Genomic DNA, 27,382 nt, shown 5'->3' with positions numbered 1-27,382 from the left:
GTAGGAGATTTTAATACTCCACTCACATCAATGGACAGATCCTCTAGACAGAAAACCAATAAATCAACAGAGGTCCTAAAGGAGAAAATAGAAAAGTTAGACTTAATTGACATCTTCAGGACACTACATCAAAAAAAAATCAGAATACGCATTCTTCCCAAGTGTACATGGAACATTCTCAAGAATTGATCACATATTGGGGCACAAAGCTAACCTCAACAAATTTAGGATTATAGAAGTTATTTCAAGTATCTTCTCTGACCACAATGGTATGAAACTAGAAATCAACCACAGGAAAAGAAATGAGAAAAAACCTACTACATGGAGACTAAACAACGTGCTACTAAAAAACCAATGGGTCAATGAGGAAATCAAGAATGAAATTAAAAAATACCTTAAGACAAATCCTAATGAAGGCACAACCCCTCAAAATAAATGGGAGCTGCAAAAGCGGTGCTCAGAGGGAAGTTCATAGCAATACAGGCCTTCCTCAAAAAAGAAGATCTCAAATTGACAACCCACCACCTAAATGAATTAGAAAAAGAAGAACAAAAAAGACCTAAAGTCAGCAGAAAGAAGGAAATGGAAAAGATCAAAGAGGAAATCAATAAAATAAAGATTCCAAAAACAATAGAGAAAATTAATAAAACCAACAGCTGGTTCTTTGAAAAGGGAGACAAAATTGACAAACTCCTGGCTAGACTCACTAAAAAGAGGAGAGAAAGAACCCAAATAAACAAAATTAGAAATGAAAAAGGAGAAATCACAATGGATACTGCAGAAATACAAAAAACCATAAGAGAATACTATGAACAACTATATACCAACAAATTTGACAATCTGTAAGAAATGGACAATTTTCCAGAATCTTACAGCCTGCCAAAACTGAATCAAGAAGAAACAGAACAACTGAACAGACCAATCACTAGAAATGAAATTGAAGAGGTCATAAAATCACTCCCAACAAATAAAAGCCCAGGACCAGATGGCTTCACAGGCGAATTCTACCAAACATGCAAAGAGGATCTGATGCTCATCCTCCTTAAACTTTTTCAAAAGGTTGAGGAAGAAGGAACACCCCTAAAGACATTCTATGACACCACCATCACCCTAATTCCAAAACTAGACAAAGATACCATCACAAAAGAAAACTATCAGCCAATATCTTTGATGAATATAGATGCAAAAATACTCAACAAAATTTTAGTCAACCGAATCCAACAACGTATCAAAAAGATCATACACCATGTCCAGGTGGGGTTCATCCCAGGTTCACAAGGATGGGTTCAACATATAGAAATCAATCAACCTCATACACTACATTAACAAAAGAAAAGTAAAAAACCATATGATAACCTTAATAGATGCAGAAAAAGCATTTGACAAAGTCCAACATCCATTCATGATCAAAACTCTCACCAAAGTGGGTATAGAGGGAACATTCCTGAATATAATCAAAGCCATTTATGACAAACCCACAGCAAATATAATACTTAGTGGAGAAAAACTGAAAGCCTTCTCACTCAAATCTGGAACAAGACAGGGATGCCCACTCTCACCACTGCTCTTCAACATAGTTTTGGAAGTCCTAGCCACAGCAATCAGACAAACAAAAGAAATAAAAGGCATCCAAATAGAAAGAAAAGAGATAAAACTGTCACTGTATGCAGATGACATGATACTATACATAGAAAACCCTAAGGACACAACCCAAAAACTACTTGAACTGATTAACAAATTCAGCACAGTAGCAGGATATAAGATTAACATTCAGAAATCAGTCTCATTTCTGTATACTAACAATGAAATATTAGAAAAGGAATACACAAATACTATACCTTTTAAAATTGCACAACAAAAAAATCAAGTACCTGGGAACACACCTGAACAGGGAGGTGAAGGACTTATATCCTGAGAACTATAAAACATTAATCAAGGAAATTAAAGAAGATGTAAAGAAATAGAAAGATATTCCATGCTCCTGGATTGGAAAAATTAATATTGTAAAAATGACCATACTACCCAAAGCAATCTACAGATTCAATGCAATCCCTATCAAATTACTCATGACATTTTTCACAGAACAAGAACAAACATTCCAAAAATTTATATGGAACCACAAAAGACCCAGTATTGCCAGAGAAATCCTGAAAAACAAAAACCAAGCAGGAGGCATACCTCTCCCAGACTTCAAGCAATATTACAAAGCCACAGTCATCAAAACAGTGTGGTACCAGTATCAAAACAAACAGACAGACCAATGGAACAGAGTAGAGAACCCGGAAATAAACCCAGACACCTATGGTCAATTAATCTTTGACAAAGGAGGCAAGAGCATAAAATGGGAAAAAGAGAGTCTATTCAGCAAGAATGGCTGGGAAACCTGGACAGCTGCATGCAAAGCAATGAAACGAGAACACACCCTCATACCATGCACAAAAATAAACTCAAAATGGCTTAAAGACTTAAACATAAGACAAGACACCATCAAACTCCTGAAAGAAAACATAGGCAAAACATTCTCCGACATCAACCTCATGAATATTTTCTCAGGTCATTCTCCCAAGGCAACAGAAATAAGAGCAAAAATAAACCCATGGGACCTCATCAAACTGACAAGCTTTTGCACAGCAAAGGAAACCAAAAAGAAAACAAAAAGACAACTTACAGAATGGGAGAAAATAGTTTCAAATGATGCAATGGACAAGGGCTTAATCTCTAGGTTATACAAGCAACTTATACAATGCAACAGCAAAAAAGCCAACAACCCAATGGAAAAATGGGCAAAAGACCTGAATAGACCGTTCTCCAAGGAAGATATACAGATGGCCAACAGGCACATGAAAAAGTGCTCACCATCCCTGATTATTAGAGAAATGCAAATAAAAACTACCATGAGATATCACCTCACACCAGCCAGAATGGCCACCATTAATAAGTCCACAAGTAACAAGTGCTGGAGGGGTTGTGGAGAAAAGGGAGCCCTCCTGCACTGTTGGTGGGAATGTAAGCTGGTACAGCCACTATGGAGAACAGTATGGAGGTACTTTAGAAATCTATACATAGAACTACCATATGACCCAGCAATCCCACTCTTGAGCATATATCCAGATGAAACTTTCCTTAAAAAAGACACATGTACCCACATGTTCATTGCAGCACTATTCACAATAGCCAAGACTTGGAAACAACCCAAATGTCCATCGACAGACAATTGGATTAGGAAGATTTGGTATATATACACAATGGACTACTACTCAGCCATAAAAAAGAATGACATGCCATTTGTAGCAACATGGATGGAACTAGAGACTCTCATACTGAGTGAAGTAAGTCAGAAAGAGAAAGACAAATACCACATGATATCACTTGTAACTGGAATCTAATATACAGCACAAATGTTTCCACAGAAAAGAAAATCATGACTTGGAGAATAGACTTGTGTCTGCCCGGGGGGAGAGGGAAAGATTGGGAGGGATCAGGAGCTTGGGGTTAACGGATGCAAACTATTGCTTTTGGAATGTATTTACAATAAGATCCTGCTGTGTAGCATTGAGAACTATGTCTAGATACTTACATCACAACACAACAATGGGAGGAAAAGTATGTATACATGTATGTGTAACTCAGTACCCATGCTGTACCATGGAAAAAAAAATTTTTTTTTTTAATTAACTGACATCAACCACACAAATGTTTTCTTAGGTCAGTCTCCCAAGGCAACAGAAATAAATGCTAAAATAACCCATAATCAAACTGACAAGCTTTTGCACAGCAAAGGAAACTAAAAAAAAAAAAAAAGATGACTTACAGAATGGGAGAAAATAGTTTCAAACAATGCAACTGACAAAGGCTTAATATCTAAAATATAAAAAAACAACTTAATACAACTCAACAGCAAAAAAAAACCAAACAAACAAACCCAACAACCCAGTTGAAAAATGGGCAATAGACCTGAATAGACATTTCTCCAAAGAAGATATATGGATGGCCACTTGGAAGATGCAAATTATAACCACAATGAGTTATCTCTACACACCTACAAGAAGCGCTAAAAGAAAAATCAATGACAACGCAAAAACATTGGAGAAGATGTGGAGAACTGGATCACTCATATATTATTAAAGGGAATGTAAAATAATTCAATTGCTCTGTAAAGTGATGTGGCAATCTTAAAAAAAGAAAGAAAAAAGAAAGAAAAGAATTCATTGGAATTCTTCTATACCAAGTAAAAATATTTGGCCATAAAAAAAGAATAAAATATTGATACATGCAAAAGCTTTCATTAATCTCCAGGAAATTATGCAGTATATGAAAAGCCAATCACCAAAGTCATATGCTCTGTGATTCCATTTACATGGTATTTTTGAGATCACTGAATCCTAACCACCAGACAACAAGGGCATACACAGTATTTTCGAAATGCCGATGTTTCAGAAATTGAGACCAGAATTGTGATTGCCACAGACTATAAGGGGGTGGGGCAGGAAGGAAGTGGGCATGGCCAAAAAGGCAAGATGAGAAATCCTTGGAATGGAAATGCTCTGCTTCTTTACTGTATCAATATCCATATCTTGGTTGTAATACTGTACTATGGTAATTCAAGAAATTACCATTTCATTTTTTTTATTTTTAATTTTTTTTTTGGTCTTTTTGCCTTTTCTAGACGGCAGATGCATATTTTATTTTATGCATAAAATAAATAAATATTCTTTGGTTTAAATAAAAAGATGACACAAACAATGGAAAGATATACCATTCTCTTGGATTGGATGAATTTACATGGTCAAAAAACAGTTTATTACCCAAGGCAATCTACAGATCCAATGCAATCCTTATCAAGTTACCAATGCATCTTCACAGAACTCAAACAAAATATTTTAAATTTGTATGGAAACACAAAAGCTCCTGAGTAGCCAAAACAATATTGAAAAAGAAAAACAGAACTGAAGGAATCAGACTCCCCAACTTCAGATTTACAAAGCTATGTTCATTAAAAAAGTATGGTACTGGCACAAAAACAGAAATATAGATCAGTGGAAAAGTATAGAAAGCCCACAAATAAACCCAAGCACTGATAGTCAACTAATTTATGACAAAGGAGGCAAGAATGTATAGTGGAGAAATGACAGTCTCTTCAATAAGGGGTGCTGGGAAAACTGGACAGCTACGTATCAAAGAATTAAATTAGAATACTCTCTAATGCAATACAAAAAATAAACTCAAATTGGATTAAGGACTAAATGTAAGGTCAGATACTATAAAACTCCTAGAGGAGAACATAAGCAGGACACTCTTTGACATTAATCACAGCAATATCTTCTTTGATCCACCCCCTAGAATAATGATAATAAAAAAAAATAAGCAAATGGGACCTAATTAAACTTACAAGCTTTTGCACAGAAAAGGAAACCATAAAAAAGTGAAGACACAACCCACATAATTGGAGACGGTCTTTGCAAACAAAGCAACTCACAAGGGATTCATCTACAAAATATATAAACATCTCATGCAGCTTTATATAAAAAAAAACCCAACTTTCAAAAAAATGGGTAGAAGATCTAAATATACATTTATCCAGAGAAGACAGACAGATGGCCAAAAAGCACATGAAAAGATGCTCAGCATCACTAATTATTAGAGAAATGAAAGTCAAAACTACAATGAACTATCACCTCACACTGATCAGAATGGTCATCATCAAAAAGTCTACAAATAATAAATTCTGGACAGAGTGTGGAGAAAGAAGAGAAAATGTAAATTGGCAAGACCACTAATGGAGGACAGCATGAAAATGCTTTAAAAAACTAAATATAGGAGTTCCCATTGTGGTTCAGAAGTTTAAGAACAAAACATAGTGTCCACGAGGATACCGATTTGATCCCTTGCTTCTCTCAGTGGGTTCAGGATTCGGTGTTGCCACAGCTGAGGCTTGGGTCACAGGTGGGGCTCATATCCAGTGTTGCTGTGGCTGTGGTGTAGGCCTGCAGATGCAGCTCTGATTCAGCCTCTAGCACAGGAACTTCCATATGCCATAGGTGCAACCATGGAAAGAAAAAAAAAAAAAAAAACAACTATAGAACTAGCATATGATCCAGCAATCCCACTGCTGGACATCTATCCAATGAAAACCATACTTAGAAAAAATATGTGCAACCAGTATTCATTGCAGCACTATTTACAATAGTCAAGACATGGAAGCAGCGTAAATGTCCATTGACAGAGGATTGGATAAAGATGTGGTACATATATACACTGGAGTATTATTCAGCCATAAAAAGAAAGAAGTAATGCCATTTGCAGCAACATGGATGGACCTAGACATTATCATACCGAATGAAGTAAGTCAAACAAAGGCAAATATCATATCACTTATATGTGAAATCTAAAAAATGATACAAAAAAGTTACTATAAAACTGAAACAAACTCACAGATTAAAACACAGTAAAACTGTTGCAGGGAGGGAGGAATTGGAAGGGTGGGAATAACATTTAAAATACTACTATATGAAATAGATGACTACTATATATAATAGAGGATTAACAGATAAATCTACTCAATAGTTTGTAATAACCTTTATGGGAAAAAGAATAAATATATTTATAACTGATTCACTTTGCTATACACCTGAAACCAGTACAACATTGTAAGTCAACTATATTCCAACACATCTTTTAAATTAAAAAAATGTAAATGGCAGGCTCAGAATGGCTCAACTTAGAAACCAAATGTTTTTGGAAATCATGAAATTAGAGACTCCATCAGCTTGGTGGAAACATAAAAAAGAAGTTTGGTTTAATTTCAAAAATGGCTGCACAACTATGCTTTTCTCTGAAGGTTTATGATAATAAAATCACTCTATATGTGGTCCATTCTTTAGAATAAGTTGAACTAATGATGCTTTTCCAAGGGCTTGCTGCCACAACCTCAAACTGCCCAAATTCCCTAAATTGTAGGCCTTTAAGCAAAGATTTTCAGGTCTCCTAGATGCTTTTTCTTTTTCTTTTAACAGAACTCCTCTACATGCATAAATCTCTCTTTAAAAGGAAGTTCCAACAAGTATGAAATAGTATACCCTCTGACTCTTTACTTGTTTATATAAAATAAAATGAAGGTGTGTGCTATAAACTAGGAAAAGTGTAACTTGGAAGTTGAAAAGTACCAAAAAGCCTGATATGAAAATGTTGCATGTATTCACTACAAATACAAAGATAAAACTGCTCATTGGTTTCCAGTTTCAAAACCAGGCCATCCATGGAAGATAAATATTGGTCAGGTAGTAGATATTTATACATTTTAATGTGATTAAAAAGATTTTACAAGATTAAATTACCAGCAAGCTATACAAGGGATGAATGCCCCAAACATTGTTGTTCAGACAGCCTGAGTATTTACTTTTATCCTTTTAAAAGGAGATGATTTAAGAATTTAACTGGCTTTATAGATAAACTTGAATGAAAAATAATGTCTCAATGACCTCTTCTTAACTGTAAGAGAAAGAATTCAATATATCTTTTAACGTCCTATGCACGTAAAACTTTGTTGTGTGTTATTTATCACCTTTCTTCATGGGGAGTACATGAATAAACATATCTCCATATTCTAAATTAGGCCATGTTTCTATTCTTACTTTGAAGAATCTGATATCTAGAAAAACATTGTGAATAAAACAGTACATTTGCTCTTTAGAGTAGTGGGTGAAAAGAATCACTAAATTAGTAAGGCTGTTAAAAGTGCATACTTCCATTTTCTTCACTGAAAAAGCTAATAAAAGAATGAATTAATATTAACTGATTCAATTAAAGTTTTAAAGGAGATATTGGCATTTATTAACTCCATTCACAGGTTTGTAAATAATACATTTATTACTCCATGAACACTACTTTGCACAGTGGTGGTAGAGAAAACAGAGAAAGAACAAGAACACCCCTTCTTTCAAGTGGTCTGGAATTTTGCTTGTACTTCTTAGTGTAAGATTATCTCATCTCTTTTACTCCTTGAAATTTCACATTTTCTGTGCTTTAACGTAACTAATTTAATTAGATGGTTAAGAAATGCCATCACAAAATTTTGATCAACAGCACTAAATATACCAGTTGGGCTTATTCATATTGTCATGACAATAGAGCCTGATTGATTTCTCAAATAACTTATTGGAAGGTCCTCAATCAGAGCTCCATAGGAAATTATTTCTACAGTACAAGAAGACACTCCTCCCTTTTGCTTTCATATATAAAGCTTCAGCTTCTCACTCTCAAGTCCAAGCATGAAAGGAAAAATGATCATGATAGTGAAAGAGAGAGCAATCTTAAGTAGTTTTTATATTTTCTTTATTTATCGACCCCAAATTAGCCTTATTTTATTTTTATATATATAATGTAATTTAAAAAAAAATTTATCGTAGTTTATTTACATTGTTCTGTCAATTTCTGCTGTATAGCAAAGTGACCCAGTAATATATCTATACACACTGTTTCTCATATTATCTTTCATCATGTTCCATCCCAATGATTGGACATAGCTCTCTGTGCTATCCAGCAGGACTATCCATTCTTAATGTAACAGTTTGCATCTATTAGCCCCAAACTTCCAGTCCCTCCCACTCCCTCTTCCTCCCCCTTGGCAACCACAGGTCAGCTGTCCATGTCCATGAGTCTGTTTCTGCTCTATAGATAGATTCATCTGTGCCATATTTTAGTTTCCATATGTAAGTGATGTCATATGGTATTTGTCTTTCTCTTTCTGACTTACTTCATTTAGTATGAGAATCTGCAGTTCCATCCAGGTTGCTGCAAATGGCATTATTTTGTTCTTTTTAATGGCCGAGTAATATTCCTTTGTATATAAGTACCATATTTTCTTAATCTATTCATCCATTGATGGACATTTAGATTGTTTCCATGGCTTGGCTATTGTGAATAGTGCTATAATGAACATAGGAGTACATGTATCAAAAATGAAAGTTTGTCTGGATAGATGCCCAGGACTGGCACTGCTTTACCAATGGTAGTTCTATATTTAGTTTTCTGAGGACCATCCATACTGTTATCCATAGTGGTTGTACCAATTTACATTCCCATCAGTAGTGCAGGAGGGTTCCCTTTTCTCTGCATCCTCTCCACTTCATTTGTTATTTGTACTCTTATTAATGATAGCCATTCTGACCAGTGTGAGGTGGTACCTCATTGTAGTTTTGATTTGCATTTCTCCAATAATCAGTGGTGTTGAACATTTTTTCATTTGTCTGTTGGCCATCCATATATCTTCTTTGAAGAAATGTTTATTTCTGCTCATTTTGGGATTGGGTTGTTTGTTTTTTAGCAGTTGTTATATGAGCTGTTTGTATATTTTGGAGATTAAGCCCTTGCCAGTTGCATCATTTGCAACTATTTTCTCCCATTCTGCCATTCTGTAGGTTCTTTCTTTTTTTTTTTTTTTTTTTTTTTTTTTTTTTTTTTTTTTGTCTTTCTTATTTTTTTTTTTTTTATGATTTCCTTTCCTGTGCAAAAACGTGTACATTTGATTAGGTCCCACTGGTTAATTTTTGTTTTTATTTCTATTGCCTTGAGCAACTGACCTAAGGAAACATTTGTATGGTTGATGTCAGAGAATGTTTTGCCTATGTTCCTCTCTAGGAGTTTTATGGTGTCTTATGTTTAAGTCATTAAGCCATTTTGAGTTTATTTTTGTGCTTGGGATGAGGGTGTGTTCTAGTTTCATTGATTTACATGCAGCTGTCCAGTTTTCCAAGCACCACTTGCTGAAGAAACTGTGTTTTATATTCTTGCATTTGTCACATATTAATTGATTGTAAGTGTCTGGGTTTATTTTTGGTCTCTCTCTTCTGCTCCATTGGTCCATATGTCTGTTTTTGTACCAGTACCTCACTGTCTTGATTACTGTAGCTGTGCAGTACTGAAGTCTGGGAGAGTTATGCCAGCATAATATTGGAAGTCCTAGCCATAGCAATCAGACAAACAAAAGAAATAAAATGTATCCAATTTGGGAGAGAAGAGGTAAAACTTCTTTTTGAATATTGCAGATGACATGATATGATATATAGAAAACCCTATACAAAACCCTTAGGGACTCCACACAAAAATTACTCGAACCGATCATCAAATTCAGCAAAGTAGCAGGGTAAAAGATTAACATTCAGAAATTGGTTGCATTTCTGTTTACTAACAATGAAATATTAGAGAAAGACTGCAAAAAAATACCTTTTAAAACTGCACCCCTAAAAATTAAATACTTAGGAATAAATCTTACTAAGGGGAAAGACTTATGTGCTGAGAACTATAAAACATTAAGAAAATTAAAGAGGATTCAAAGAAATGGAAAGATATCCCATGCTCCTGGATTGGAAGGATTACTATCTTTAAAATGGCCATGCCAGCCAAGTAATCCGCAGATTTAATGCAATCCCTATCAAATTACCTATGACATTTTTCACAGAACTAGAACAAATAATCCAAAAATTTATATGAAACCACAAAAGACCCAGAATTGCCAAAGCAATCCTGAGGAAAATTAGCGTTATTTTAAAAGAAAATTTTGTAAGGGGGAGTTATATGGGAGAATTAAGCCACAGAAATAAATTTTAAACTGGAAATATTTTGAGAGATTATTACAATTCAAATATTTGAGGAAATTATTAATGCTACATACTTAAACAAACGGCAACTCTAGAATTTGTTTTCATTTCACAGAAATCATGTTTTAGAACCCTCCAAGTTCTTCAAATTCTATCGCCAAAAGCATTTGCAGGTGTTCTACCTTGCATGTGCAACTTTTTCAAGGAAATTTTTCATTGTCTTGGTGATAGCACCTGCTCATCAAAAAGCACATCACAGGGAGTTCCTGTTGTGGCTCAGTGGTTAATGAACCTGGCTAGGATCCGTGAAGATGGAGGTTTGATCCCTGGCCTCCCTCAGTGGGTTAAGCATCTGGCATTGCCGTAAGCTGTGCTGCGGGTAGCAGACACAGCTCAGATCTGGCATTGCTGTATAGGCCGGCAGCTACAGCTCAGACTGTACCCCTAGTCTGGGAACCTCCATAAGCTTCGGATTTGGCCCTAAAACACACACACACACACACACACAAAAGAGCACATCACAAATGTGCCTTTGTGGCTTAGCCCACCATGGTGAGTGAGGCTGACGTCATCCACAAGACCCCAGATGACCTGAATGATATAATTTTAGATTTCCATGGATCTGTTACACACACACCTACACAACACAAACACAGATAATATGAAAAAGACTTCTTAACCTACCTACTTTTTATGTTCTTAAACTTTACAAGTGTTACAAAATGTCCACAGGGAAGGAGCAACTGAGAAGAAATAAGCAGAATTTTTTTAACACAGATTTTTTTTCTGGTATCTTATAAAAAATAAGTAAATAAAAGAAAAGGGGATTGTTATTAGTCATTTCTAACCTTGTAACACGGTGATTTAAAAGTGAAATTGTGATTTAAAAGTGAACAAACAGCCTCCCATATAAATAATTACAGTGTGTCCTTTAAAATTCCAGTGTCTGGAATGCTGCTGTTTCCAGTAATTCCTGCCTTCTGGTCACCAGAAAATCTCTTTGCACAATGAAAGGACAAATAGCATCCGTGTTATTGAAATACCAGCAAGATATCTTGCAAAACCATACTAATGCTTAAAAACCCCACTGACAGAACTGGCCAAAGGCACTGCTGTCCAAAACTGTCAATTCTGTGGTTTCCCTACACTCTAGTGGATGGAGAAAAATAAATGAATCTCTTTCCTAGAAAACAGATAAGTGTTTTCTTTCTCTAGAATTTGTCATTTTACATGCCCTTGTTATTAGAAATATAAGAAATAAAAGTTGAACTCACACATTTAACAAACTAAAATATTTTACTGTTGCCAAAACAATAAACCTTTTGAACAATGATCATTAAAAACAAATGGTCTTATTTCCTTTCATAATGTAAGATGAAAAGAAATTTCTGGCGAGGAAGCAGCATTGTCTGATTCTGCTGAGCTCCTAGGAACCATGAGGTTGTGGATTTGATCCCTGGCCTCACTCAGTGGGTTAAGGATCTGGCGTCACTGTGAGCTGTGGTGTAGGTTGCAGACGTGACTCGGATCCCATGGTGCTGTGGCTGTGGCGTAGGCCAGCAGCTGTAGCTCTGATTGGACTGCTAGCCTGGGAACCTCCATATGCTGCAGTTGCAGCCTTAAAAAGAAGACCAAAAAAAGACAAAAAAATAAAAACCAAAAAACTATTTTTAGTTTTTTAAGGAACCTCCACACTGCTCTTTCTAGTGATTGTACCAACCTACATTCCCACTAACAGTGTAGGAGGGTACCCTTTTCTCCTTACCCTCTCCAGCATTAATTGTAGGCATTTTGGTGATCGCCATTCTGACTAGTGTGAAGTGATACTTCATTGTTGTTTACATTTGCATTTCTCTAATAATTAATGATGTTGAGCATCTTTTCATCTGCTCTTTGGCCATCTTTCTGTATTTTTTGGAAAAATGTCTATTTAGATCTTTCCCTGTTTTTTGATTGTGTCGTTTGTTTTTTCATACAAAGCTGCGTGAGACATTTGTATATTTTGGAGATGAATCCCTTGCCAGTTACTTTGCTTGTAAAGATGTTCTTGAGTTCTGCAGGTTCTTTTTGTTTTATATGTTATGGTTTCCTTTGCTATGCAAAAGCTTTTAAGTTTATGTTCCATTTGTTTACTTTTGTTTTTATTTTCATTATTCCTAGAGAAGGATCCAAAAAGATATTACTGCAATTTCTATCAGTTTCCTGCCTATGACTTCCTCCTAGAGTTTTATAGTATCTGACCTTACATTTAAGTATTTAATCCTTTTTGAGTTTATTTTTGTGCATGTATAAGAGAATGTTCTAATTTCATTCTTTTCTATGTAGCTGTCCAGTTTTCCTAGCACCACTTATTGAAGAAGCTGCCTTTTCTACATTGTACGTTCTTGCCTCCTTTGTCATAGATTAATTGACCATAGGTGGGTGGGTTTATTTCTGGGTTTTCTATCCTCTTTCACAGATCTATATTTCTGTTTTTGTGCCAGTACCATACCACTTTTTAATAATTGTAGCTTTGTAGTATAATCTGAAGTTGGGGAGCCTGATTACTCCAGTTCTGTTTTTCTTTCTCAAGATTGCTTTGGCTATTTGAGATCTTTTGTGTTTCCATACAAATTTTAAAATGTTTTGTTTTAGTTCTGTGAAAAATATGATTGGTAATTTTAAGGATTGCACTCAGTCTGTAGATTGCCTTAGGTAGTATAGTCATTTTGACCATATTGATTCTTCCCATCCAAGAGCATGGTATATCTTTCCAACTGTTTGTGTCATCTTTGATTTCCTTCATCAGTGTCTTACAGTTTTCAGGGTACGGAGCTTTTGCCTCTTTAGGTAGATTTATGCCTAGGTGTTTTATTCCCTTTGATGCAATTGTAACTAGGATTGTTTCCTTAATCCCTCCCTCTGATCTTTCATCGTTACTGTATATGAACACAAGCAATTTCTGTTTGTTAATTTTTGTATCCTGCAACTTTACCGAATTCATTGATGAGCTCTAGTACTTTTCTGGTAGTATCGTTAGGATTCTATGTATAGTATTATATCATCTGCAAATAATGACAATTTTACTTCTCCTTTTTCAATTTGGATTCTTTTTCTTTTTCTTCTCTAATTGCCATGGCTAGGACTTCCAAAACTATGTTGAATAAAAGTGATGAGAGCTTTAATTTTAAATGGGTAAAATATTCCACCACGAAAGTTCATCCCAGCTTTCAATATGTGCAGACATTGGAAATTAATTCCATAAAACTTATTATGGCCTCTAGATATTTGTATACTTCAAAATAAAATGATAGAAAAAAATTTATTTAAAACACATATGAAATTTAATGTTTAATATGTACTCATGTTTCTTACATGCAAGTGTAGTTCTGTAAATGCATCTGCTTATAGAGGATAGACAGATGATAGATAATGAATATATTTTTTTAATTTGTTGAAGTATAGTTGATTTACAAGAATATTTATTCTTAAAAGTATTACTGAGTACAATTAAGGATGGTGATCAAAATATTTATGTAGATGTTTATAATAATTTCTGATGTTATTCCAAAGTCCAAATTTTTCACACTGTCTGAAAGTATTTTGGCCAATATTTATTTTTAAATATATAATAATAACATCCACTTTGTTTCAAGTTAATGAAAATAATATTCCACAAAGTCCAATTTTAAATGTCACTTAGGAACTTCCAGTTAATAACTATAAAAACTACATTTTTTTTTGTTAGTCTGGTGCAAAGTCAGCAAGGTATCTACTGTTTTTTTCCCATTTATCTTGAATAAAATGGAAGATTAAGTGTGAGGCGTCCCCTATTGAAAATTAAGTCAAGTCGCGAGAAACCAATTGTCCATAAACCTTCAAACTTCAGAGGACTGTTTGAATGAATCCAAACTGTGCCAAACTCGGCTGGCTAATGGTCTCCAGGGCTTCCTTTGCTATACGGTTTTTAGGTTTCATGAGCTCTTTTACAAAAACAAATAAAATTAAATGTTTTCAACTGGGAGTGCACTTGCACTGAGCATTTCCTTATTGAGCAGCATTTTTATTCTTACACTGATGTACATATCATATCACAGTAATGTGTTTCCCCACCACCTGTATTTTTGCAATGCTTCTCATCTACATTGTGTTTCCTTATCCAGTTCCTCTTGTCTCAAACCACCCAGGACCATCTGGACATATCCACCCAATCTGAGGATTTTTTAACTCTCTTCATCATGCAGTAAAAGCTGTGTCTGTTCTTTTCCAGCCAATAGTATACATATGCTCAAGCACACACACACTCTCTGCTACCAGCATTGCTCACCTGTCTTCAATCTGTCTCCATCTCTCCCACCTGTCCATACTGTCCATCTATTCCTAATACATTTCTCTTTTTTTTTTTTTTTTTTTTTTTTACCTCTATTAAGCTCTTAGACTTAGATCCACATGGGTGCCTCTGCCTCCATTGTCATTCCTTTGATAGCTCATTTTGGACAAGTCGCCAGGTATTAGACACCTCTGGTCTAAGCTACCGCTCCATGCAGGAGCAGCAGTAATAGTGCAGTTGTCTTTACTGAGCACTTCAGGCATGACTAGCTTTGTTCTTTTCACTCTAAAAGTATCATCTTATAAAATATTTATAAGACTTAGGGTACATTATATTAACCTTAATTTAGAGATAAGGGAAAATTGAATCTTAAAAAAAAGTTTAAGTACTTTGCCTCCGGTCAAGTGACTGGGCAGCTGTGGAGTTGATATTTGATAACAGGTCACTGACAGCAAAGCCCATGTACTTAACTCCGTGATTCTGCCACACAAATCATGCTGTTCTATTTTGAATGTAGGAAAGAGGGACACACATTCTTGCTTCAATTCAGTGGCACTGACCCAACTGTTGAAATTCTTATCTGCTTCCTGAATAAGAGGGTTCCAGTAATGTGTTTTATAATGAGTTGTGGTAAAGAGGGAAGGACATGACGGGCCCCAAGCTTCAGACACGTCACTCACTGGCAGTGATGTGACAAACAAATTATATTACTCCTCTGAGCCTCATTTTCCTTGGCTGTAAAGCTCAGGTGGCATGTCTATTGACAATTTATGTGGCTATTAAATGGGTTTGCACAGTGCCAGGCACACAGAGAATGATTTGTAAATGCAAATCTATAAATGCTAAATTTTTCCTCTCCCAATTCTATAGCTTTGTGTCTTGAGTGCTAATATGATGAAGTCTAGGCAATAATTAGGGACAGACAGAGCAAAAGGAAAATTAATTTGTTAACCTTTTTTTTTTTTTTTTTTTTTTTAGCGTACATGAATTTCATGTAAGTGACCACAAATTAGCATTATGTTTTCTCACAAGGGTGGGCAGAATGCCAAAACAGCAAAGGGAAATTGCAAAAGGCAATAGGGTAACCTGGATAATGTTTTTGGTAAAAGCTGGAATTGGTTCTGGTAGCCTGTGCATTCACAAAAGTCACATCAGTTGTCAGGGTCTTCCTGCTGCTTCTTGGCAGCAGAGGTCCTCTCAGATACAAGGCAGTGTTGTTACATATTGTTAGGAAGGAAGCTCATGTTTCCCAGGAAAGATCAGCATCCAAGTCTTAAGAGCAGTGGACTCAGAGATCGAGATAACTGTTTTCCATTAGAGGTTCTGGAATTAGGATTTTACCTTGAGCAAATCCCTGAATTTTTCTGAATTTTGATTTTCCACCTGAAAGAATAAAACAGCTGGATCCTCTAAGGGGTCAAACCTCAAATTACATGGTCCAGCCACAAAGTTAGCTTGGACTTCCTCACATCATGGTAGCCTCAGAGCAGTCAGACTCACATGGTCACTCAGAGCAAGGGAGAAAAGAAACTGCCTTAAAGGTCATAAGGGGCATGCCCAAAACAGACAAAATGTCCCACCCACGAGATGTTATTAATCAGAGCAGTCACCAGCAAGCCCGGATTTAAAGAGGGACCCTAGATGCCCTTTTTCTGAATGAAGGTTTTCCAAGAATTTGCAGCCACCTTCGGTCCTCCACAAAAATAATGCAATATTTAATACTGCTTATTATAAAACTTCATATGAAAGACATTAAATAGAATATCTTGATGGTCAGAAAAAGTGCAGAAGGGCAGAGCAGAAGCATGATTCTATTCTCAGGTTTAGAAAAGTCATCAGACTTTAAACCCTCAGCCTCCTCTCTTTAAAGAGGAATGTTTCTTTTCTAGCCCCCGAAAATTTTATGAGGATTTAAATAGATAAAATAATTAATTTCTAGGCCATATGCCCAGTAAAAGAACTAAAAGAATATAAAAATATAGAATACTTAAATTTGGCTCAAATAGGGAAAAGGTATTATTATCTATATGTTGTAAATGCCTAGGAATTTCTACTAGACCAAGTGGAGATGAAACAAAGGAGAGATTAGTGGCTGATGCACAACACCTTTTCTTGAAAAAGAAGCCTAGTTGTGCTAGGAAAGAAGAGAAGATTATTAACCCGTTCGTGTGGAAGAGTAGAGCCAAAAGATGACGTTAGGCTGAACTCTGGGACAGGAAGTAATTTTACGTGTAGAGTTTTAAAACATGACTAAGGAATGGGAAAATAAGTTAGAGAAACATAACATGCTTAGGAAGCTTAGTGTGTCAAATAAAATACCATTTTAATGTAGTATTATTTCACTAAGTACTATTTTTAATAGTATTTAAATATAAAAGAGGAATGGGCAGAAACTTGTTAATTAGTAACTTGAAATTACAAGAAAAGAAAAACTGAAAAATATAAATTCTTTAAACTTTAAAACCCAAATATATAAATTGGAGATATGAAAGGACTTACAAAAACAGGCAAAATTCTTTCTAAGTTCTGAGAGAAGTTGATTTTTTTTATAAAAATGTAAATGTTAAATAATATTTGAAGAATTGAAACTCTGGGAAACTGATCATATTCTACTTGTACATATATAAACTAATTCTAATAAAATTCTGACAAATGTGTTTTTTTAAAAAAAATTTCTTAAAATTCTTTAGTATTGGGATATATTGGTTTTAGTATCAAAAGAGCAGAAACAACTTGAAAACCTTTCAATATAGATAAATGAATAAATTGGAGCATAATGAAATAGTCCTTTGTATTAGTCAAGGTGCACCTAAGTAAATAGGGGCCATGCTAGGTAGCTCAATAGAGGTAATTTTAATAAAGTTTAGAATCAAGGTATAGGAAGATCAGGGACAATCCAGAGATTAGCAAACACAGGAAAGATGCACACCTCCTTGCCTGCTACAGGTTCATGGATGCTGGCAACAAATATAAGACTTCTGGCTCCAAGACAAAGAACTTTATTACTCTTGGCACAGTAGGCAGCATATGTTCCATGTTGCCATCTTTCCCCTGTTCCCCAAGTCCAGTAGGGCAATGTGGAGTGGCCCAGGTGTCTTCTGCATGTTTTCACAGCTGAGCAACCTGAGTGTAGTTGTTACTGAGCCCAAATTTGTGTGCCTAATACATAGTGAGACAAAACAAACCAAAATGTAGGAGTTTGGAGCAGAGAAAGGTTTATTTGCAAGGGCCGTGCAAGAAACACAGGGCAGTTAATGGTAAGAGATTTTATAGGCAAAATTGGTGGGGCGGAGGCGCTGCTGGGTGTGTGACTTGCTTTGGTGGTAACAGGGTGATGTTCCAGGAATGAGCCTCTGGTTCCAATCAGTCTGGGGTCCCCATGCTTAAGCTCAGCCTGATGGGGAGCTTTCATTTGTGTAGAAGAACTCAGAGATGGGTATCAGGCTGTTTTATGTATCCCTTGAGGAAGAACCAGGCCCCTGCCCCATTGCTGTACTTTTGTCTCTTGACTGCCTTTCCCTTGGTTTCTGTGTTCCCTCACTAGCCTTATTAGTAATTGAATCTGCTCTTTGGAACTCAGGGAAAGTCTAGGAGGCTGAAACCTTTTTTTCCTGCAAAGGAGACACGGAAAGGCTTTTGTCCCGGGGAGGACCAAACAGGGTCCTGCTCAGTTTCACTGGAACTCCTAATCTTAAAAGGTGGCTGCCAGCAACCCTACCCAGCCTTTGCCCTGGAAGAAGACATTATCTGTGTTATCCTGGTCAGGAAACACATCTGCCCTCCAACCCGGAGCAAGACACTGCACAAACATTCTTGAATGGATAGTAAGGAAAAGCTGTGATGAGAAATGCAGAACCACCAGTGGCCCAGGAATAATTGTTTCCTAACAACTACTCTTGCAAACCAAACATTTTCAAAGGAGGAAGTTTTCTGAAGTTTAGGGAATGGCAGAGAAGTGAGTTGCAGCAGGAAATGGAATTGGGGTCCTCTTTGAGATTGTACACTGACCTCGGATGTTGACGAATCAAAAATACACTTGTTTATTTACATACTGCCTAAATGAGCATGAGTATTTGTTTATATATTTACAAGTCTTCTAAATATGAGGTTCTTTGCTTGGGGACATCCCTCTTATCCACTGGAAGGCAGCGTAACTCTTATCTACATGATGCTCAGATAAAGGTGTAAACTGAATCTCCACAGGGCACACTTTGAGCCAAAATCATTCTCTGGGGCTGTGGGCTTTGTGAGATGTGTAGCTATAGCTCTCGAATAGAATACAAATGTTTTAGCTACTATTCAGACTTGGTGAGCTGTGACTTCCACTATTTCCAGATGCGAATAAGCAACTTCTGATTTTTTGCTCAGTATCCCAGTGAACTAACTGCTCTTTCAAAAAGAATGAAAAAGCAAGAGCATTCGAGCCAAAAAATGTCAAGAAATTATGAAGGTGTCTCAAGAACTGAATTAGCTGCTTCCAGATCAAGTTGATTTCTACAACAAAGCATCCTTTCCACAAATACTGATCCTGTGAGAAAGATATGACTGCTGCCTGCAGAAGAGTCCATGATTGAAATATTGAGGGAGATTTGGCAGTATGGGTTGAAGAATTTTTTACCATTTCCTGAGGATTTTCTCACTGATTGTGGCAACAGAAAGAATCATCAGGACAGTTTATACATCATTTTGTTGAACTTCTTACCAAAGAGTTTAAAATTAAAACTAACAAAAGTCTCTAATAAAAAAGCTTGACAGGGAGTTCCCTTCGTGGCTTAGCAGTTAACAAACCCGACTAGGATTCATGAGGATGCAGATTCGATACCTGGCCTCATTCAGTGGGTTAAGCATCTAGCATTGCCATGATCTGTGGTGAAGGTCGCAGATGCAGCTCCCTCCTGCATTGCTGGGGCTGTGGTGTTGCCCGGCAGCTATAGTTCCAATTCAACTCCTAGCCTGGGAACTTTCATATGCCACGGGTGCATTCCTAAAAAGCAAAAAAAAAATTAAAAAATAAAAATAAAAAAGCTTGACAAATTGCCATTGACTTTGGCATTGTGCCTATCAAAAAGGCCAATGTATAATATATTGCTTAAACTTATTAACAAAATTAAAAGTTGCTAGATAAATCAGATGGTTCTACTAAAAAAATACCCTGTTAGTTTGCCAGGGCTGCCAGAACAAAATACCACCAATAAGGGCTTAAACAACAGATACTTTCTAACAGGTCCGAGGGCTAAGTTCAAGATCAAGGCTTCAGCCTGGTTGGTTTCCCTGAAGCCTCTCTGCTTAGCTTGCAGATGGCCACCTTCTTGCTGTCTCTTTCACATGGGCTTTTCTCTGTTCACACGCACCGTGGTGTCTCTTCTTTCCTTTAGAAGGACACCAGTCCTATCAGACCAGGGCCCCACTCTTATGACCTCAGTTAGCTATAATTAACCTCTTTAAAGGCCTTAACTCCAAATACATCACATGAGGGTTAGGATTTCATCATATGAATTGGGAGTAGACAAAATTCAGTCCATAACCATACTCAAGATATGGTGTTGAATCATAAATGATGAATGGATTGTCTAACGTCTAGGAAATTTAAACACCAGAGATAAAGCTGACAAGGTTTATACCTGTGGCAATGATCTGCCAAATATCCACATTCAAACTTTCAAATAAAAATGTTCCACTTGTCTGCAGTAAATATTGGAGTAGAATAAAGGGAAACCAAAGGAATGAATGAGGAAATAGAAGGTTAAAAGTCTAGAATTTGAAAACAATGAGGAGAAATCGAGAAATGAGGTGAAAAAACAATATGGGATGATTCAGATAAAAACTTTATGGAAGAAACTCTTCTCAAGTAGTTTCCAGCTATTTGTTTCCAGCAGACAAAATGTTTACTGTGTTTCCATGATACCTAAGACTGACCATTTAGAAAGAAACATGTTTCCCAGAATTAAAAAAAAAAAAATAGATAGAAAAATACTTTCATCAAATTTTCAGAAGATAAATGTACCCCTGATGACTTATTGCTAAGTAATAAACACATTTAATATATTAAAAAAATAATATTTCCCAGAATTAAAAAAAATTAGATAGAAAAATACTTTCATCAAATTTTCAGAAGATAAATGTACCACTGATGACTTATTGCTAAGTAATAAACACATTTAATATATTAAAAAAAGAATAAAGTTTAGACAGAAATGTGATTAATGAGATTTATTTTATATATTGATATTATTAGTGGCCATTGCTGACACTAACTAAAGATTTTACATGCTTAATTAAGTTTATGCCCTACATGAGAAATTGGCTTTAAAGGTGAAAGCCTTTTGTCCTAGTGACACTGTCACAGAATGAACCTGGCCTCTGCCCCTTACAGTGGTGGCTGTTGAGTCTTGTGTGTATGAGGATATTTTGTGTCTTCTTGGCATTCACTGCCCACCCACAGAGGTTCTCCAGCTGTGTGGGTCTGGGGTAAAACTGGAAATGTGCATGGGTAATAGGAATCCCAAAGATTCTGAAAAGTGCTACCTCATTGTAACCCAGAAATTTGGTTTCTCTCCCACATCAACCATGGGATGTGGGTGTATTAACATACCTATTTCCAAATAAAAAGGAAACATTTGAAATATAGCTAATTTTGAAAAATATAAAAATTGGCTGCTATATTGTTCTGTTTTGAGCTGAAAAAAAAATAACTTCAACAGAACCTGAATTTTAAATACATCGAGTAGAACATTTTTGTGGCAAGACATGGCAGTTCTGGCAGTGCCTTACTAAAAACTAAAATCAAATAAATATGTTCAAGCCTATTGACTTCACCTTCTGTTAAAGGTAAAGCCTTTTAGTTTATTTTTTATTTTAGTTTATTTAATTTAGTTTAATTTTAGTTTAATTTTTATTTTATATTGGAGGATAGTTGATAGTTTTAGGTGTACAGCAAAATGATTTAATTATACATATATCCATTCTTTTCAGATTCTTTTCCCACATATATTATAGAATATTGAGTAGGTTCTTGTTATCTATTTTTATATATAGTAGTGCGTATAAATCCCATACTCCAAATTTATCACCCTCTCCAAACATTTCTCTTTGGTAACCATAAATATGTTTTTGAAGTGAGTCTGTTTCTGTTTTATAAGTACATTTGTATCTATTAGATTCCACATATAAATGATATTGAATGATATTTGTCTTCCTCTGTCTGACTTGTTTCGCTTAGTATGATAATCTCTAGGTCCATCCATATTGCTACAAAATGGCATTTTGTTCTCTTTTTTCTTTCTAAAGAAACCATGAGCTTTATTTTTTTTTTTAATTTTTTTGGTGCGGGGGCTTTTTTTGTCTTCCTAGGGCTGCACCTGCGGCATATGGATGTTCCCAGGCTAGGGGTCCAACTGGAGCTTTAGCCACTGGCCTGTACCAGAGCCACAGCAATCAGGATCCAAGCTGCATCTGTGACCTACACCACAGCTCACAGATTCTTAACCCACTTATTGAGGCCAGGGATCAAACCCTCTTCCTCATGGATAGTCGGGTTCGTTAACTGCTGAGTCATGATGGGGACTCCAATGAGCTTTATTTTTTGGGGGGGAATTATAGTTGGTTTACAGTGTTGTATTAGCTTCAGGTATACAGCAAAGTGAATCCATTATACATATACATATATCTGTTCTCTTATCCCATTTAGGTAATTACAGAACTTTGAGTAAACCTTCCTGTGCTATACAGTAGGCCTGTGTTATCTATTTTATACATGGTATTGTGCATGTATTAATCTCACCCTCCCAATTTGTAGCCCCCACCTTCCCGCCCCAGTCTCCCCTTTGGTAACTCTAAGTTTGATTTTGAAGTGTTTGAGTTCGTTGCTGTTTTATAAGTAAATTCTTTGCTATCATTTTCATTAGACTGCACATATAAGCAATATTATATGGTATTTGTCTTTCTCTGACTTCACTTAGCGTGACAATATCTAGGTCCATCCTGTTGCCACAAATGGCATTATTTCATTCTTTTTAATGGCCAAGTAACATTCCATTGTTTAAATGAACTACACATTCTTTATCCATTCCTCTATCGATGGACATCTGGGTTGTTTCCATGTCTTGTCTATTGTAAATAGTGCTGCAATGAACACTGGAGTACATGAATGCTTTTGAATTATGGTTTTCTCCAGATATATGCCCAGGAGTGGGATTGCTGGATCATATAGTAGTGCTATATTTAGTTTTTAAGGATCCTCCATAGTGGTTGTTCCAATTTACATTCCCACCAAAAGTGTAGTAGGATTCCTTTTTTTCTACACCTTCTTCAGCATTTATTGTTTATAGATTTTTGATGATGGCCATTCTGACTGGTGTGAGGTGATATCTCATTATAGTTTTCATTTGCAACTCTCTAATGATCAACATTGATGTCTTCTTTGGAGAAATGTCTATTTAGGTCTTCTGACCATTTTTTGATTGCATTTTTTGATATATAAAGCTGTGTGACACATTGGTATATTTTGGAGATGAATAACCTTGTTGGTTATTTCATTTGTAAAGATTTTCTCCCATCATGTGGATTGTTAGGTTGGTTTTTATGTTTTCCTTTGCTGTGCAATGCTTTTAAGTTTAATTAGGTCCCATTTGTTTATTTTTATTTTCATTACTCTAGGAGTTGAATCCAAAAGATACTGTGGTGATTTATGTCAAAGGGTGTTCTGCCTATGTCTTCCTCTAGGAGTTTTACAGTATTAGTATCTGGCCTTACATTTAGGTCTTTAAAACATTTTGAGTTTATTTCTTACATCTAGTTTTATTTACTTGAGCCCTCTCCCTTTTATTCTTGATGAGTCTGGCTAGAGGTTTATCAATTTTGTTGAACTTTTCAAAGTCTTTTTATTTTTTAATGGTTGAGTGATATTCCATTACATACATGTGCTACATTTTCTTTGTTCATCCCTCTCTTGGTGGACATTTAGGAAAAGCTTCCTAGTTTTATGTGGCTTTAAAGGGCTTGTTACATCAAATGAGGCACTCAGGACACCACTGTCTATGAAAGGCAGTGCAACTGGATGTGGACATATGAGAGCTCTTGGGGGCAGGGAGATGCAGTAGGGAACCATACACACCAGGAAGCAAATGAAACTCTAATTTGAGACCAAGGTGATCATTACAGCTACTAGTTTTGCCAAGAGCCAGGTATTAATAGAGGGGGAACATGAGATTTTATTAATTAGAGAATCACTCACTGTCAGAAAGGGCTCATTTGCTCAGATTGCATCAGAGAAATGTGCATTAAGGCCAAATAAAGTCATTTCTGGATGTCTTTTAAAAACATGGTGAGGGAGTTCCCATCATGGCTCAGCAGTTAACAAACCCAACTAGCAACCGTGAGGGTGCGGGTTCAATCCCTGGCCTCACTCAGTGGGTTAAGGATCTGGCCTTGCCATGACCAGTGGTGTAGGTCACAGACGCGACTCAGATCCCACGTTGATGTGGCTGTGGCTGTGGCATAGGCTGGTGGCTACAGCTTCAATTGGACCCCTAGCCTGGGAACCTCCATATGCTGCGTGTGCAGCTCTAAAAAGACAAAAATAAATGTGCTTTTGCACATTAAAAATTTTTTGTAAATAAAAAAATAAAAACCCGGTGTGAATCACTAAAAAATGAATTTCTTTCTTGAAAATGCAAGTAAAGTGTTCTTCTCTTTGAACTAACCATATGCCTGAGCATCCCCTGACATGAGGTTGTGTAGCTCTGTAGCTAACCTTAAAATGTACCTTTCATATTTGAAAACATGGCATACTTTTATCACAGAACTTCTCAAGGAAACTTTTTAAAATATGTACAAGATTCTATCACAGGAGCAAGGAAAAAGATCTATTTTGAAAACAACTATTGGGTAAGAGTAGGAGCGGGTGTCAGGAAAAACTATAGGACACCGAATTGGGTAAAAAAGAAATGGTATCTTGTGTTTGGCATCATTTTGGGGTATCTGTTTCTGAAAGGGCTTGAACCTCCATTTTTGAGTTATTTTTTCAATTCAGTAAATTGTAGAAAAGTGATAGTAATGCAGCATTGATAATTCTTGCTTGTAGAAATGCAAATAGACTTGTCTAATGAAAGACAATTAATATTGCTCTGGCTGGAGTTCCCGTCGTGGCGCAGTGGTTAAGGAATCCGACTAGGAACCATGAGGTTGCGGGTTTGATCCCTGCCCTTGCTCAGTGGGTTAACGATCCGGCGTTGCCGTGAGCTGTGGTGTAGGTTGCAGACGCGGCTCGGATCCTGCGTTGCTGTGGCTCTGGCGTAGGCAGATGGCTACAGCTCCAATTCAACCCCTAGCCTGGGAACCTCCATGTGCCGCGGGAGCGGCCCAAGAAATAGCAACAATAACAACAACAACAACAACAACAAAAAAAGACAAAAGACAAATAAAATAAAATAAAATAAAATAAAATAAAATAAAATAAAATAAAATAAAATAAAATAAAATAATAAAAATAAAAAATACCTTGAAACAGTAGATTATGTAGTTATCTATTACAGAGTCTATACTCTGTCACCCACATTGAACCCTGAACTTTTAAGAGAGCAGATTTCAGCTTAATAGTTTAAATAAAGCCTAAGACACATTTTCTTTTCCTTTTAGCTTCAGACAAGCTTGACTGAACCAATGACGTTATCCAAATCAATATCTCTTCCTCGAAGTGCATACTGGCATCACATCACTCGGCAGAACAGCGTTGGAGAAATCTACAGTTTGCAAGGCAAGTAACTATAATAAAGTGGCATCTCCATTAGCTTTCTACAGGTTGACCAGGAGTCATGCAAATTGCTTTGCATTTGCATTGCTTGCTTTTCTTCTATTTTCATTTATCAGTTGTCATTTGCCACAGTAGGAGCTCTATTTACAGTGGCTTTTCTAAAGCTATCATTTCACTGACTCATGGTAAAAATTATCCCAAAGGTCACCAAGTGCTAAGGATCTGATTTGGCACAGGAAGTTGACTAAAACACTGCCTAAAAATATTATCAGAAGCTAAAAGCAGCTAATACAAGGTCTGTTTTATGCTGTGTTTTACAGAAGATTTCTTAAGCATCTTTCTGCCAAAACAGGATTGAATATCAGTTCCGGAGGCTGCCTTTGGCTCTGTAATGAAATGCTACATGAACCTACTTACAGTTTTAAGATTTAACCAAAGCATTAATGTAGAAACCATTTGGGAAGGTGCAGTGCAGAAGACAAGTGTAAATATGCTACTTCTGTATTTTTCCTAATGATAAATGTTGAGTGACTGCATGGAAATGGCTTAATCAGATTATTCAAATTATTAAATAGCAGATATTTGATCAATACCAGCAGAACTCTCAGCTTCTGTGGTTCTCTTCCTAGTTCTTCGCTAAGTGAATAAACTTATCCTTCAGATAAAGTATTTGGCTGCAAGGAATTGACTAATATCTGACCAAGACAGGAGGAAGTAGGAACTAAGAAAAATAAGGCTGACAAAACACCGCTGAAAATACTCACCAAACAATCCTTTTTTGAGCACAGTAGGCTCGAATGTAATAGGCACCTAATAAATATCTGGTGAAGGAATGACCATCATAACCTTCAATATAATTAGGCATTTGAATATTTTTCTTTTCATACATTCTTTTGTTCATATTAACAACACTAAATGTTCTGACAAAAAAAATTTCTGTTACAAGCAAACTGAAATAGTATACTTTTAAAGTGGTATTTGCTTGCCGAGCTTCAAATCTATACTAATGGAATTTGATTAAAGATCCATTCTAAGAATAGAACCATTTTAGTCACTTATGGGAAATAATTACATTCTGTATTTTAAAGAACCCTCATATGACCAACTTGACTACTTGTATTTAACAGGCAGTTATTATCTTTTTGTATTCTATTTGTATGAGAAGATCTTTAACAGGATAAGGATTAGAGGATTGAGAAAGGAGGGGAATTGCTTTGACAATTTCATGAATCAGAGGAGAGACAGGCTTCTTATCCTTTTGTTTCCCTCCACAAACATCAACAACCACAAACTAAAACTGCCCACATCCTGATCTTATAAGATTAATCTCGTCTGTTCCTGTGACTAGAAATAATTAGAAAATAGGCCCTTAACATAGGGTTATTTTTATTTAAACATAACCATATATTTGTAAATTATAATATTTGATAGAACAAAATAAATCTATGGAATATCTGAATAAGAATATAAAAAGAATTAAATTTGTAAGCAAAAGGAAAGCAAGATGTTATTACAAATAAGTTGGAAATGGACTGGAACCAGTGTACTGATAACTTTGGGTTCTAACAAGGTTTTGGTCTATAATTCCACTATTAAAGTAAGACTGTGGTTTTCATGGTAGCATACAGGAAACTTTTCTTGAAGGGAGGGTTACGTTTTAGACTGAAAACTTCAAAAACAGTATTGTATTTACCCAACAAAAAAATGCCAGAATGTGAAGAAATTTCT

The 27,382-nt window shown here is 35.9% G+C and overlaps 1 protein-coding gene across 5 annotated transcripts in view; it reads left to right on the top strand.

Annotated features, from left to right (window-relative positions):
- The window catches only part of DOK6 (docking protein 6), a 402,580-nt gene that overhangs the window by 287,500 nt on the left and 87,698 nt on the right, over positions 1–27,382 (top strand). For all 5 annotated transcript variants that reach the window (XM_021099328.2, XM_085018104.1, XM_021099323.2 and 2 more), the window contains one exon: positions 25,540–25,657. In XM_021099328.2, the coding sequence (XP_020954987.1) occupies positions 25,540–25,657 (118 nt within the window). The remainder of the gene's footprint in view (positions 1–25,539; positions 25,658–27,382) is intronic.

This window comes from Sus scrofa, chromosome 1 (assembly GCF_054392235.1).
Source record: "Sus scrofa isolate SSC_HxYL_T2T_F1_AM1 chromosome 1, Sscrofa_HxYL_maternal_Yorkshire_Landrace_v2.0, whole genome shotgun sequence".
In the NCBI taxonomy this organism is placed as follows: domain Eukaryota; kingdom Metazoa; phylum Chordata; class Mammalia; order Artiodactyla; family Suidae; genus Sus; species Sus scrofa.
Note: the sequence above shows the minus strand (reverse complement) of the source record. Positions and strands in the feature narration are given on the sequence as shown.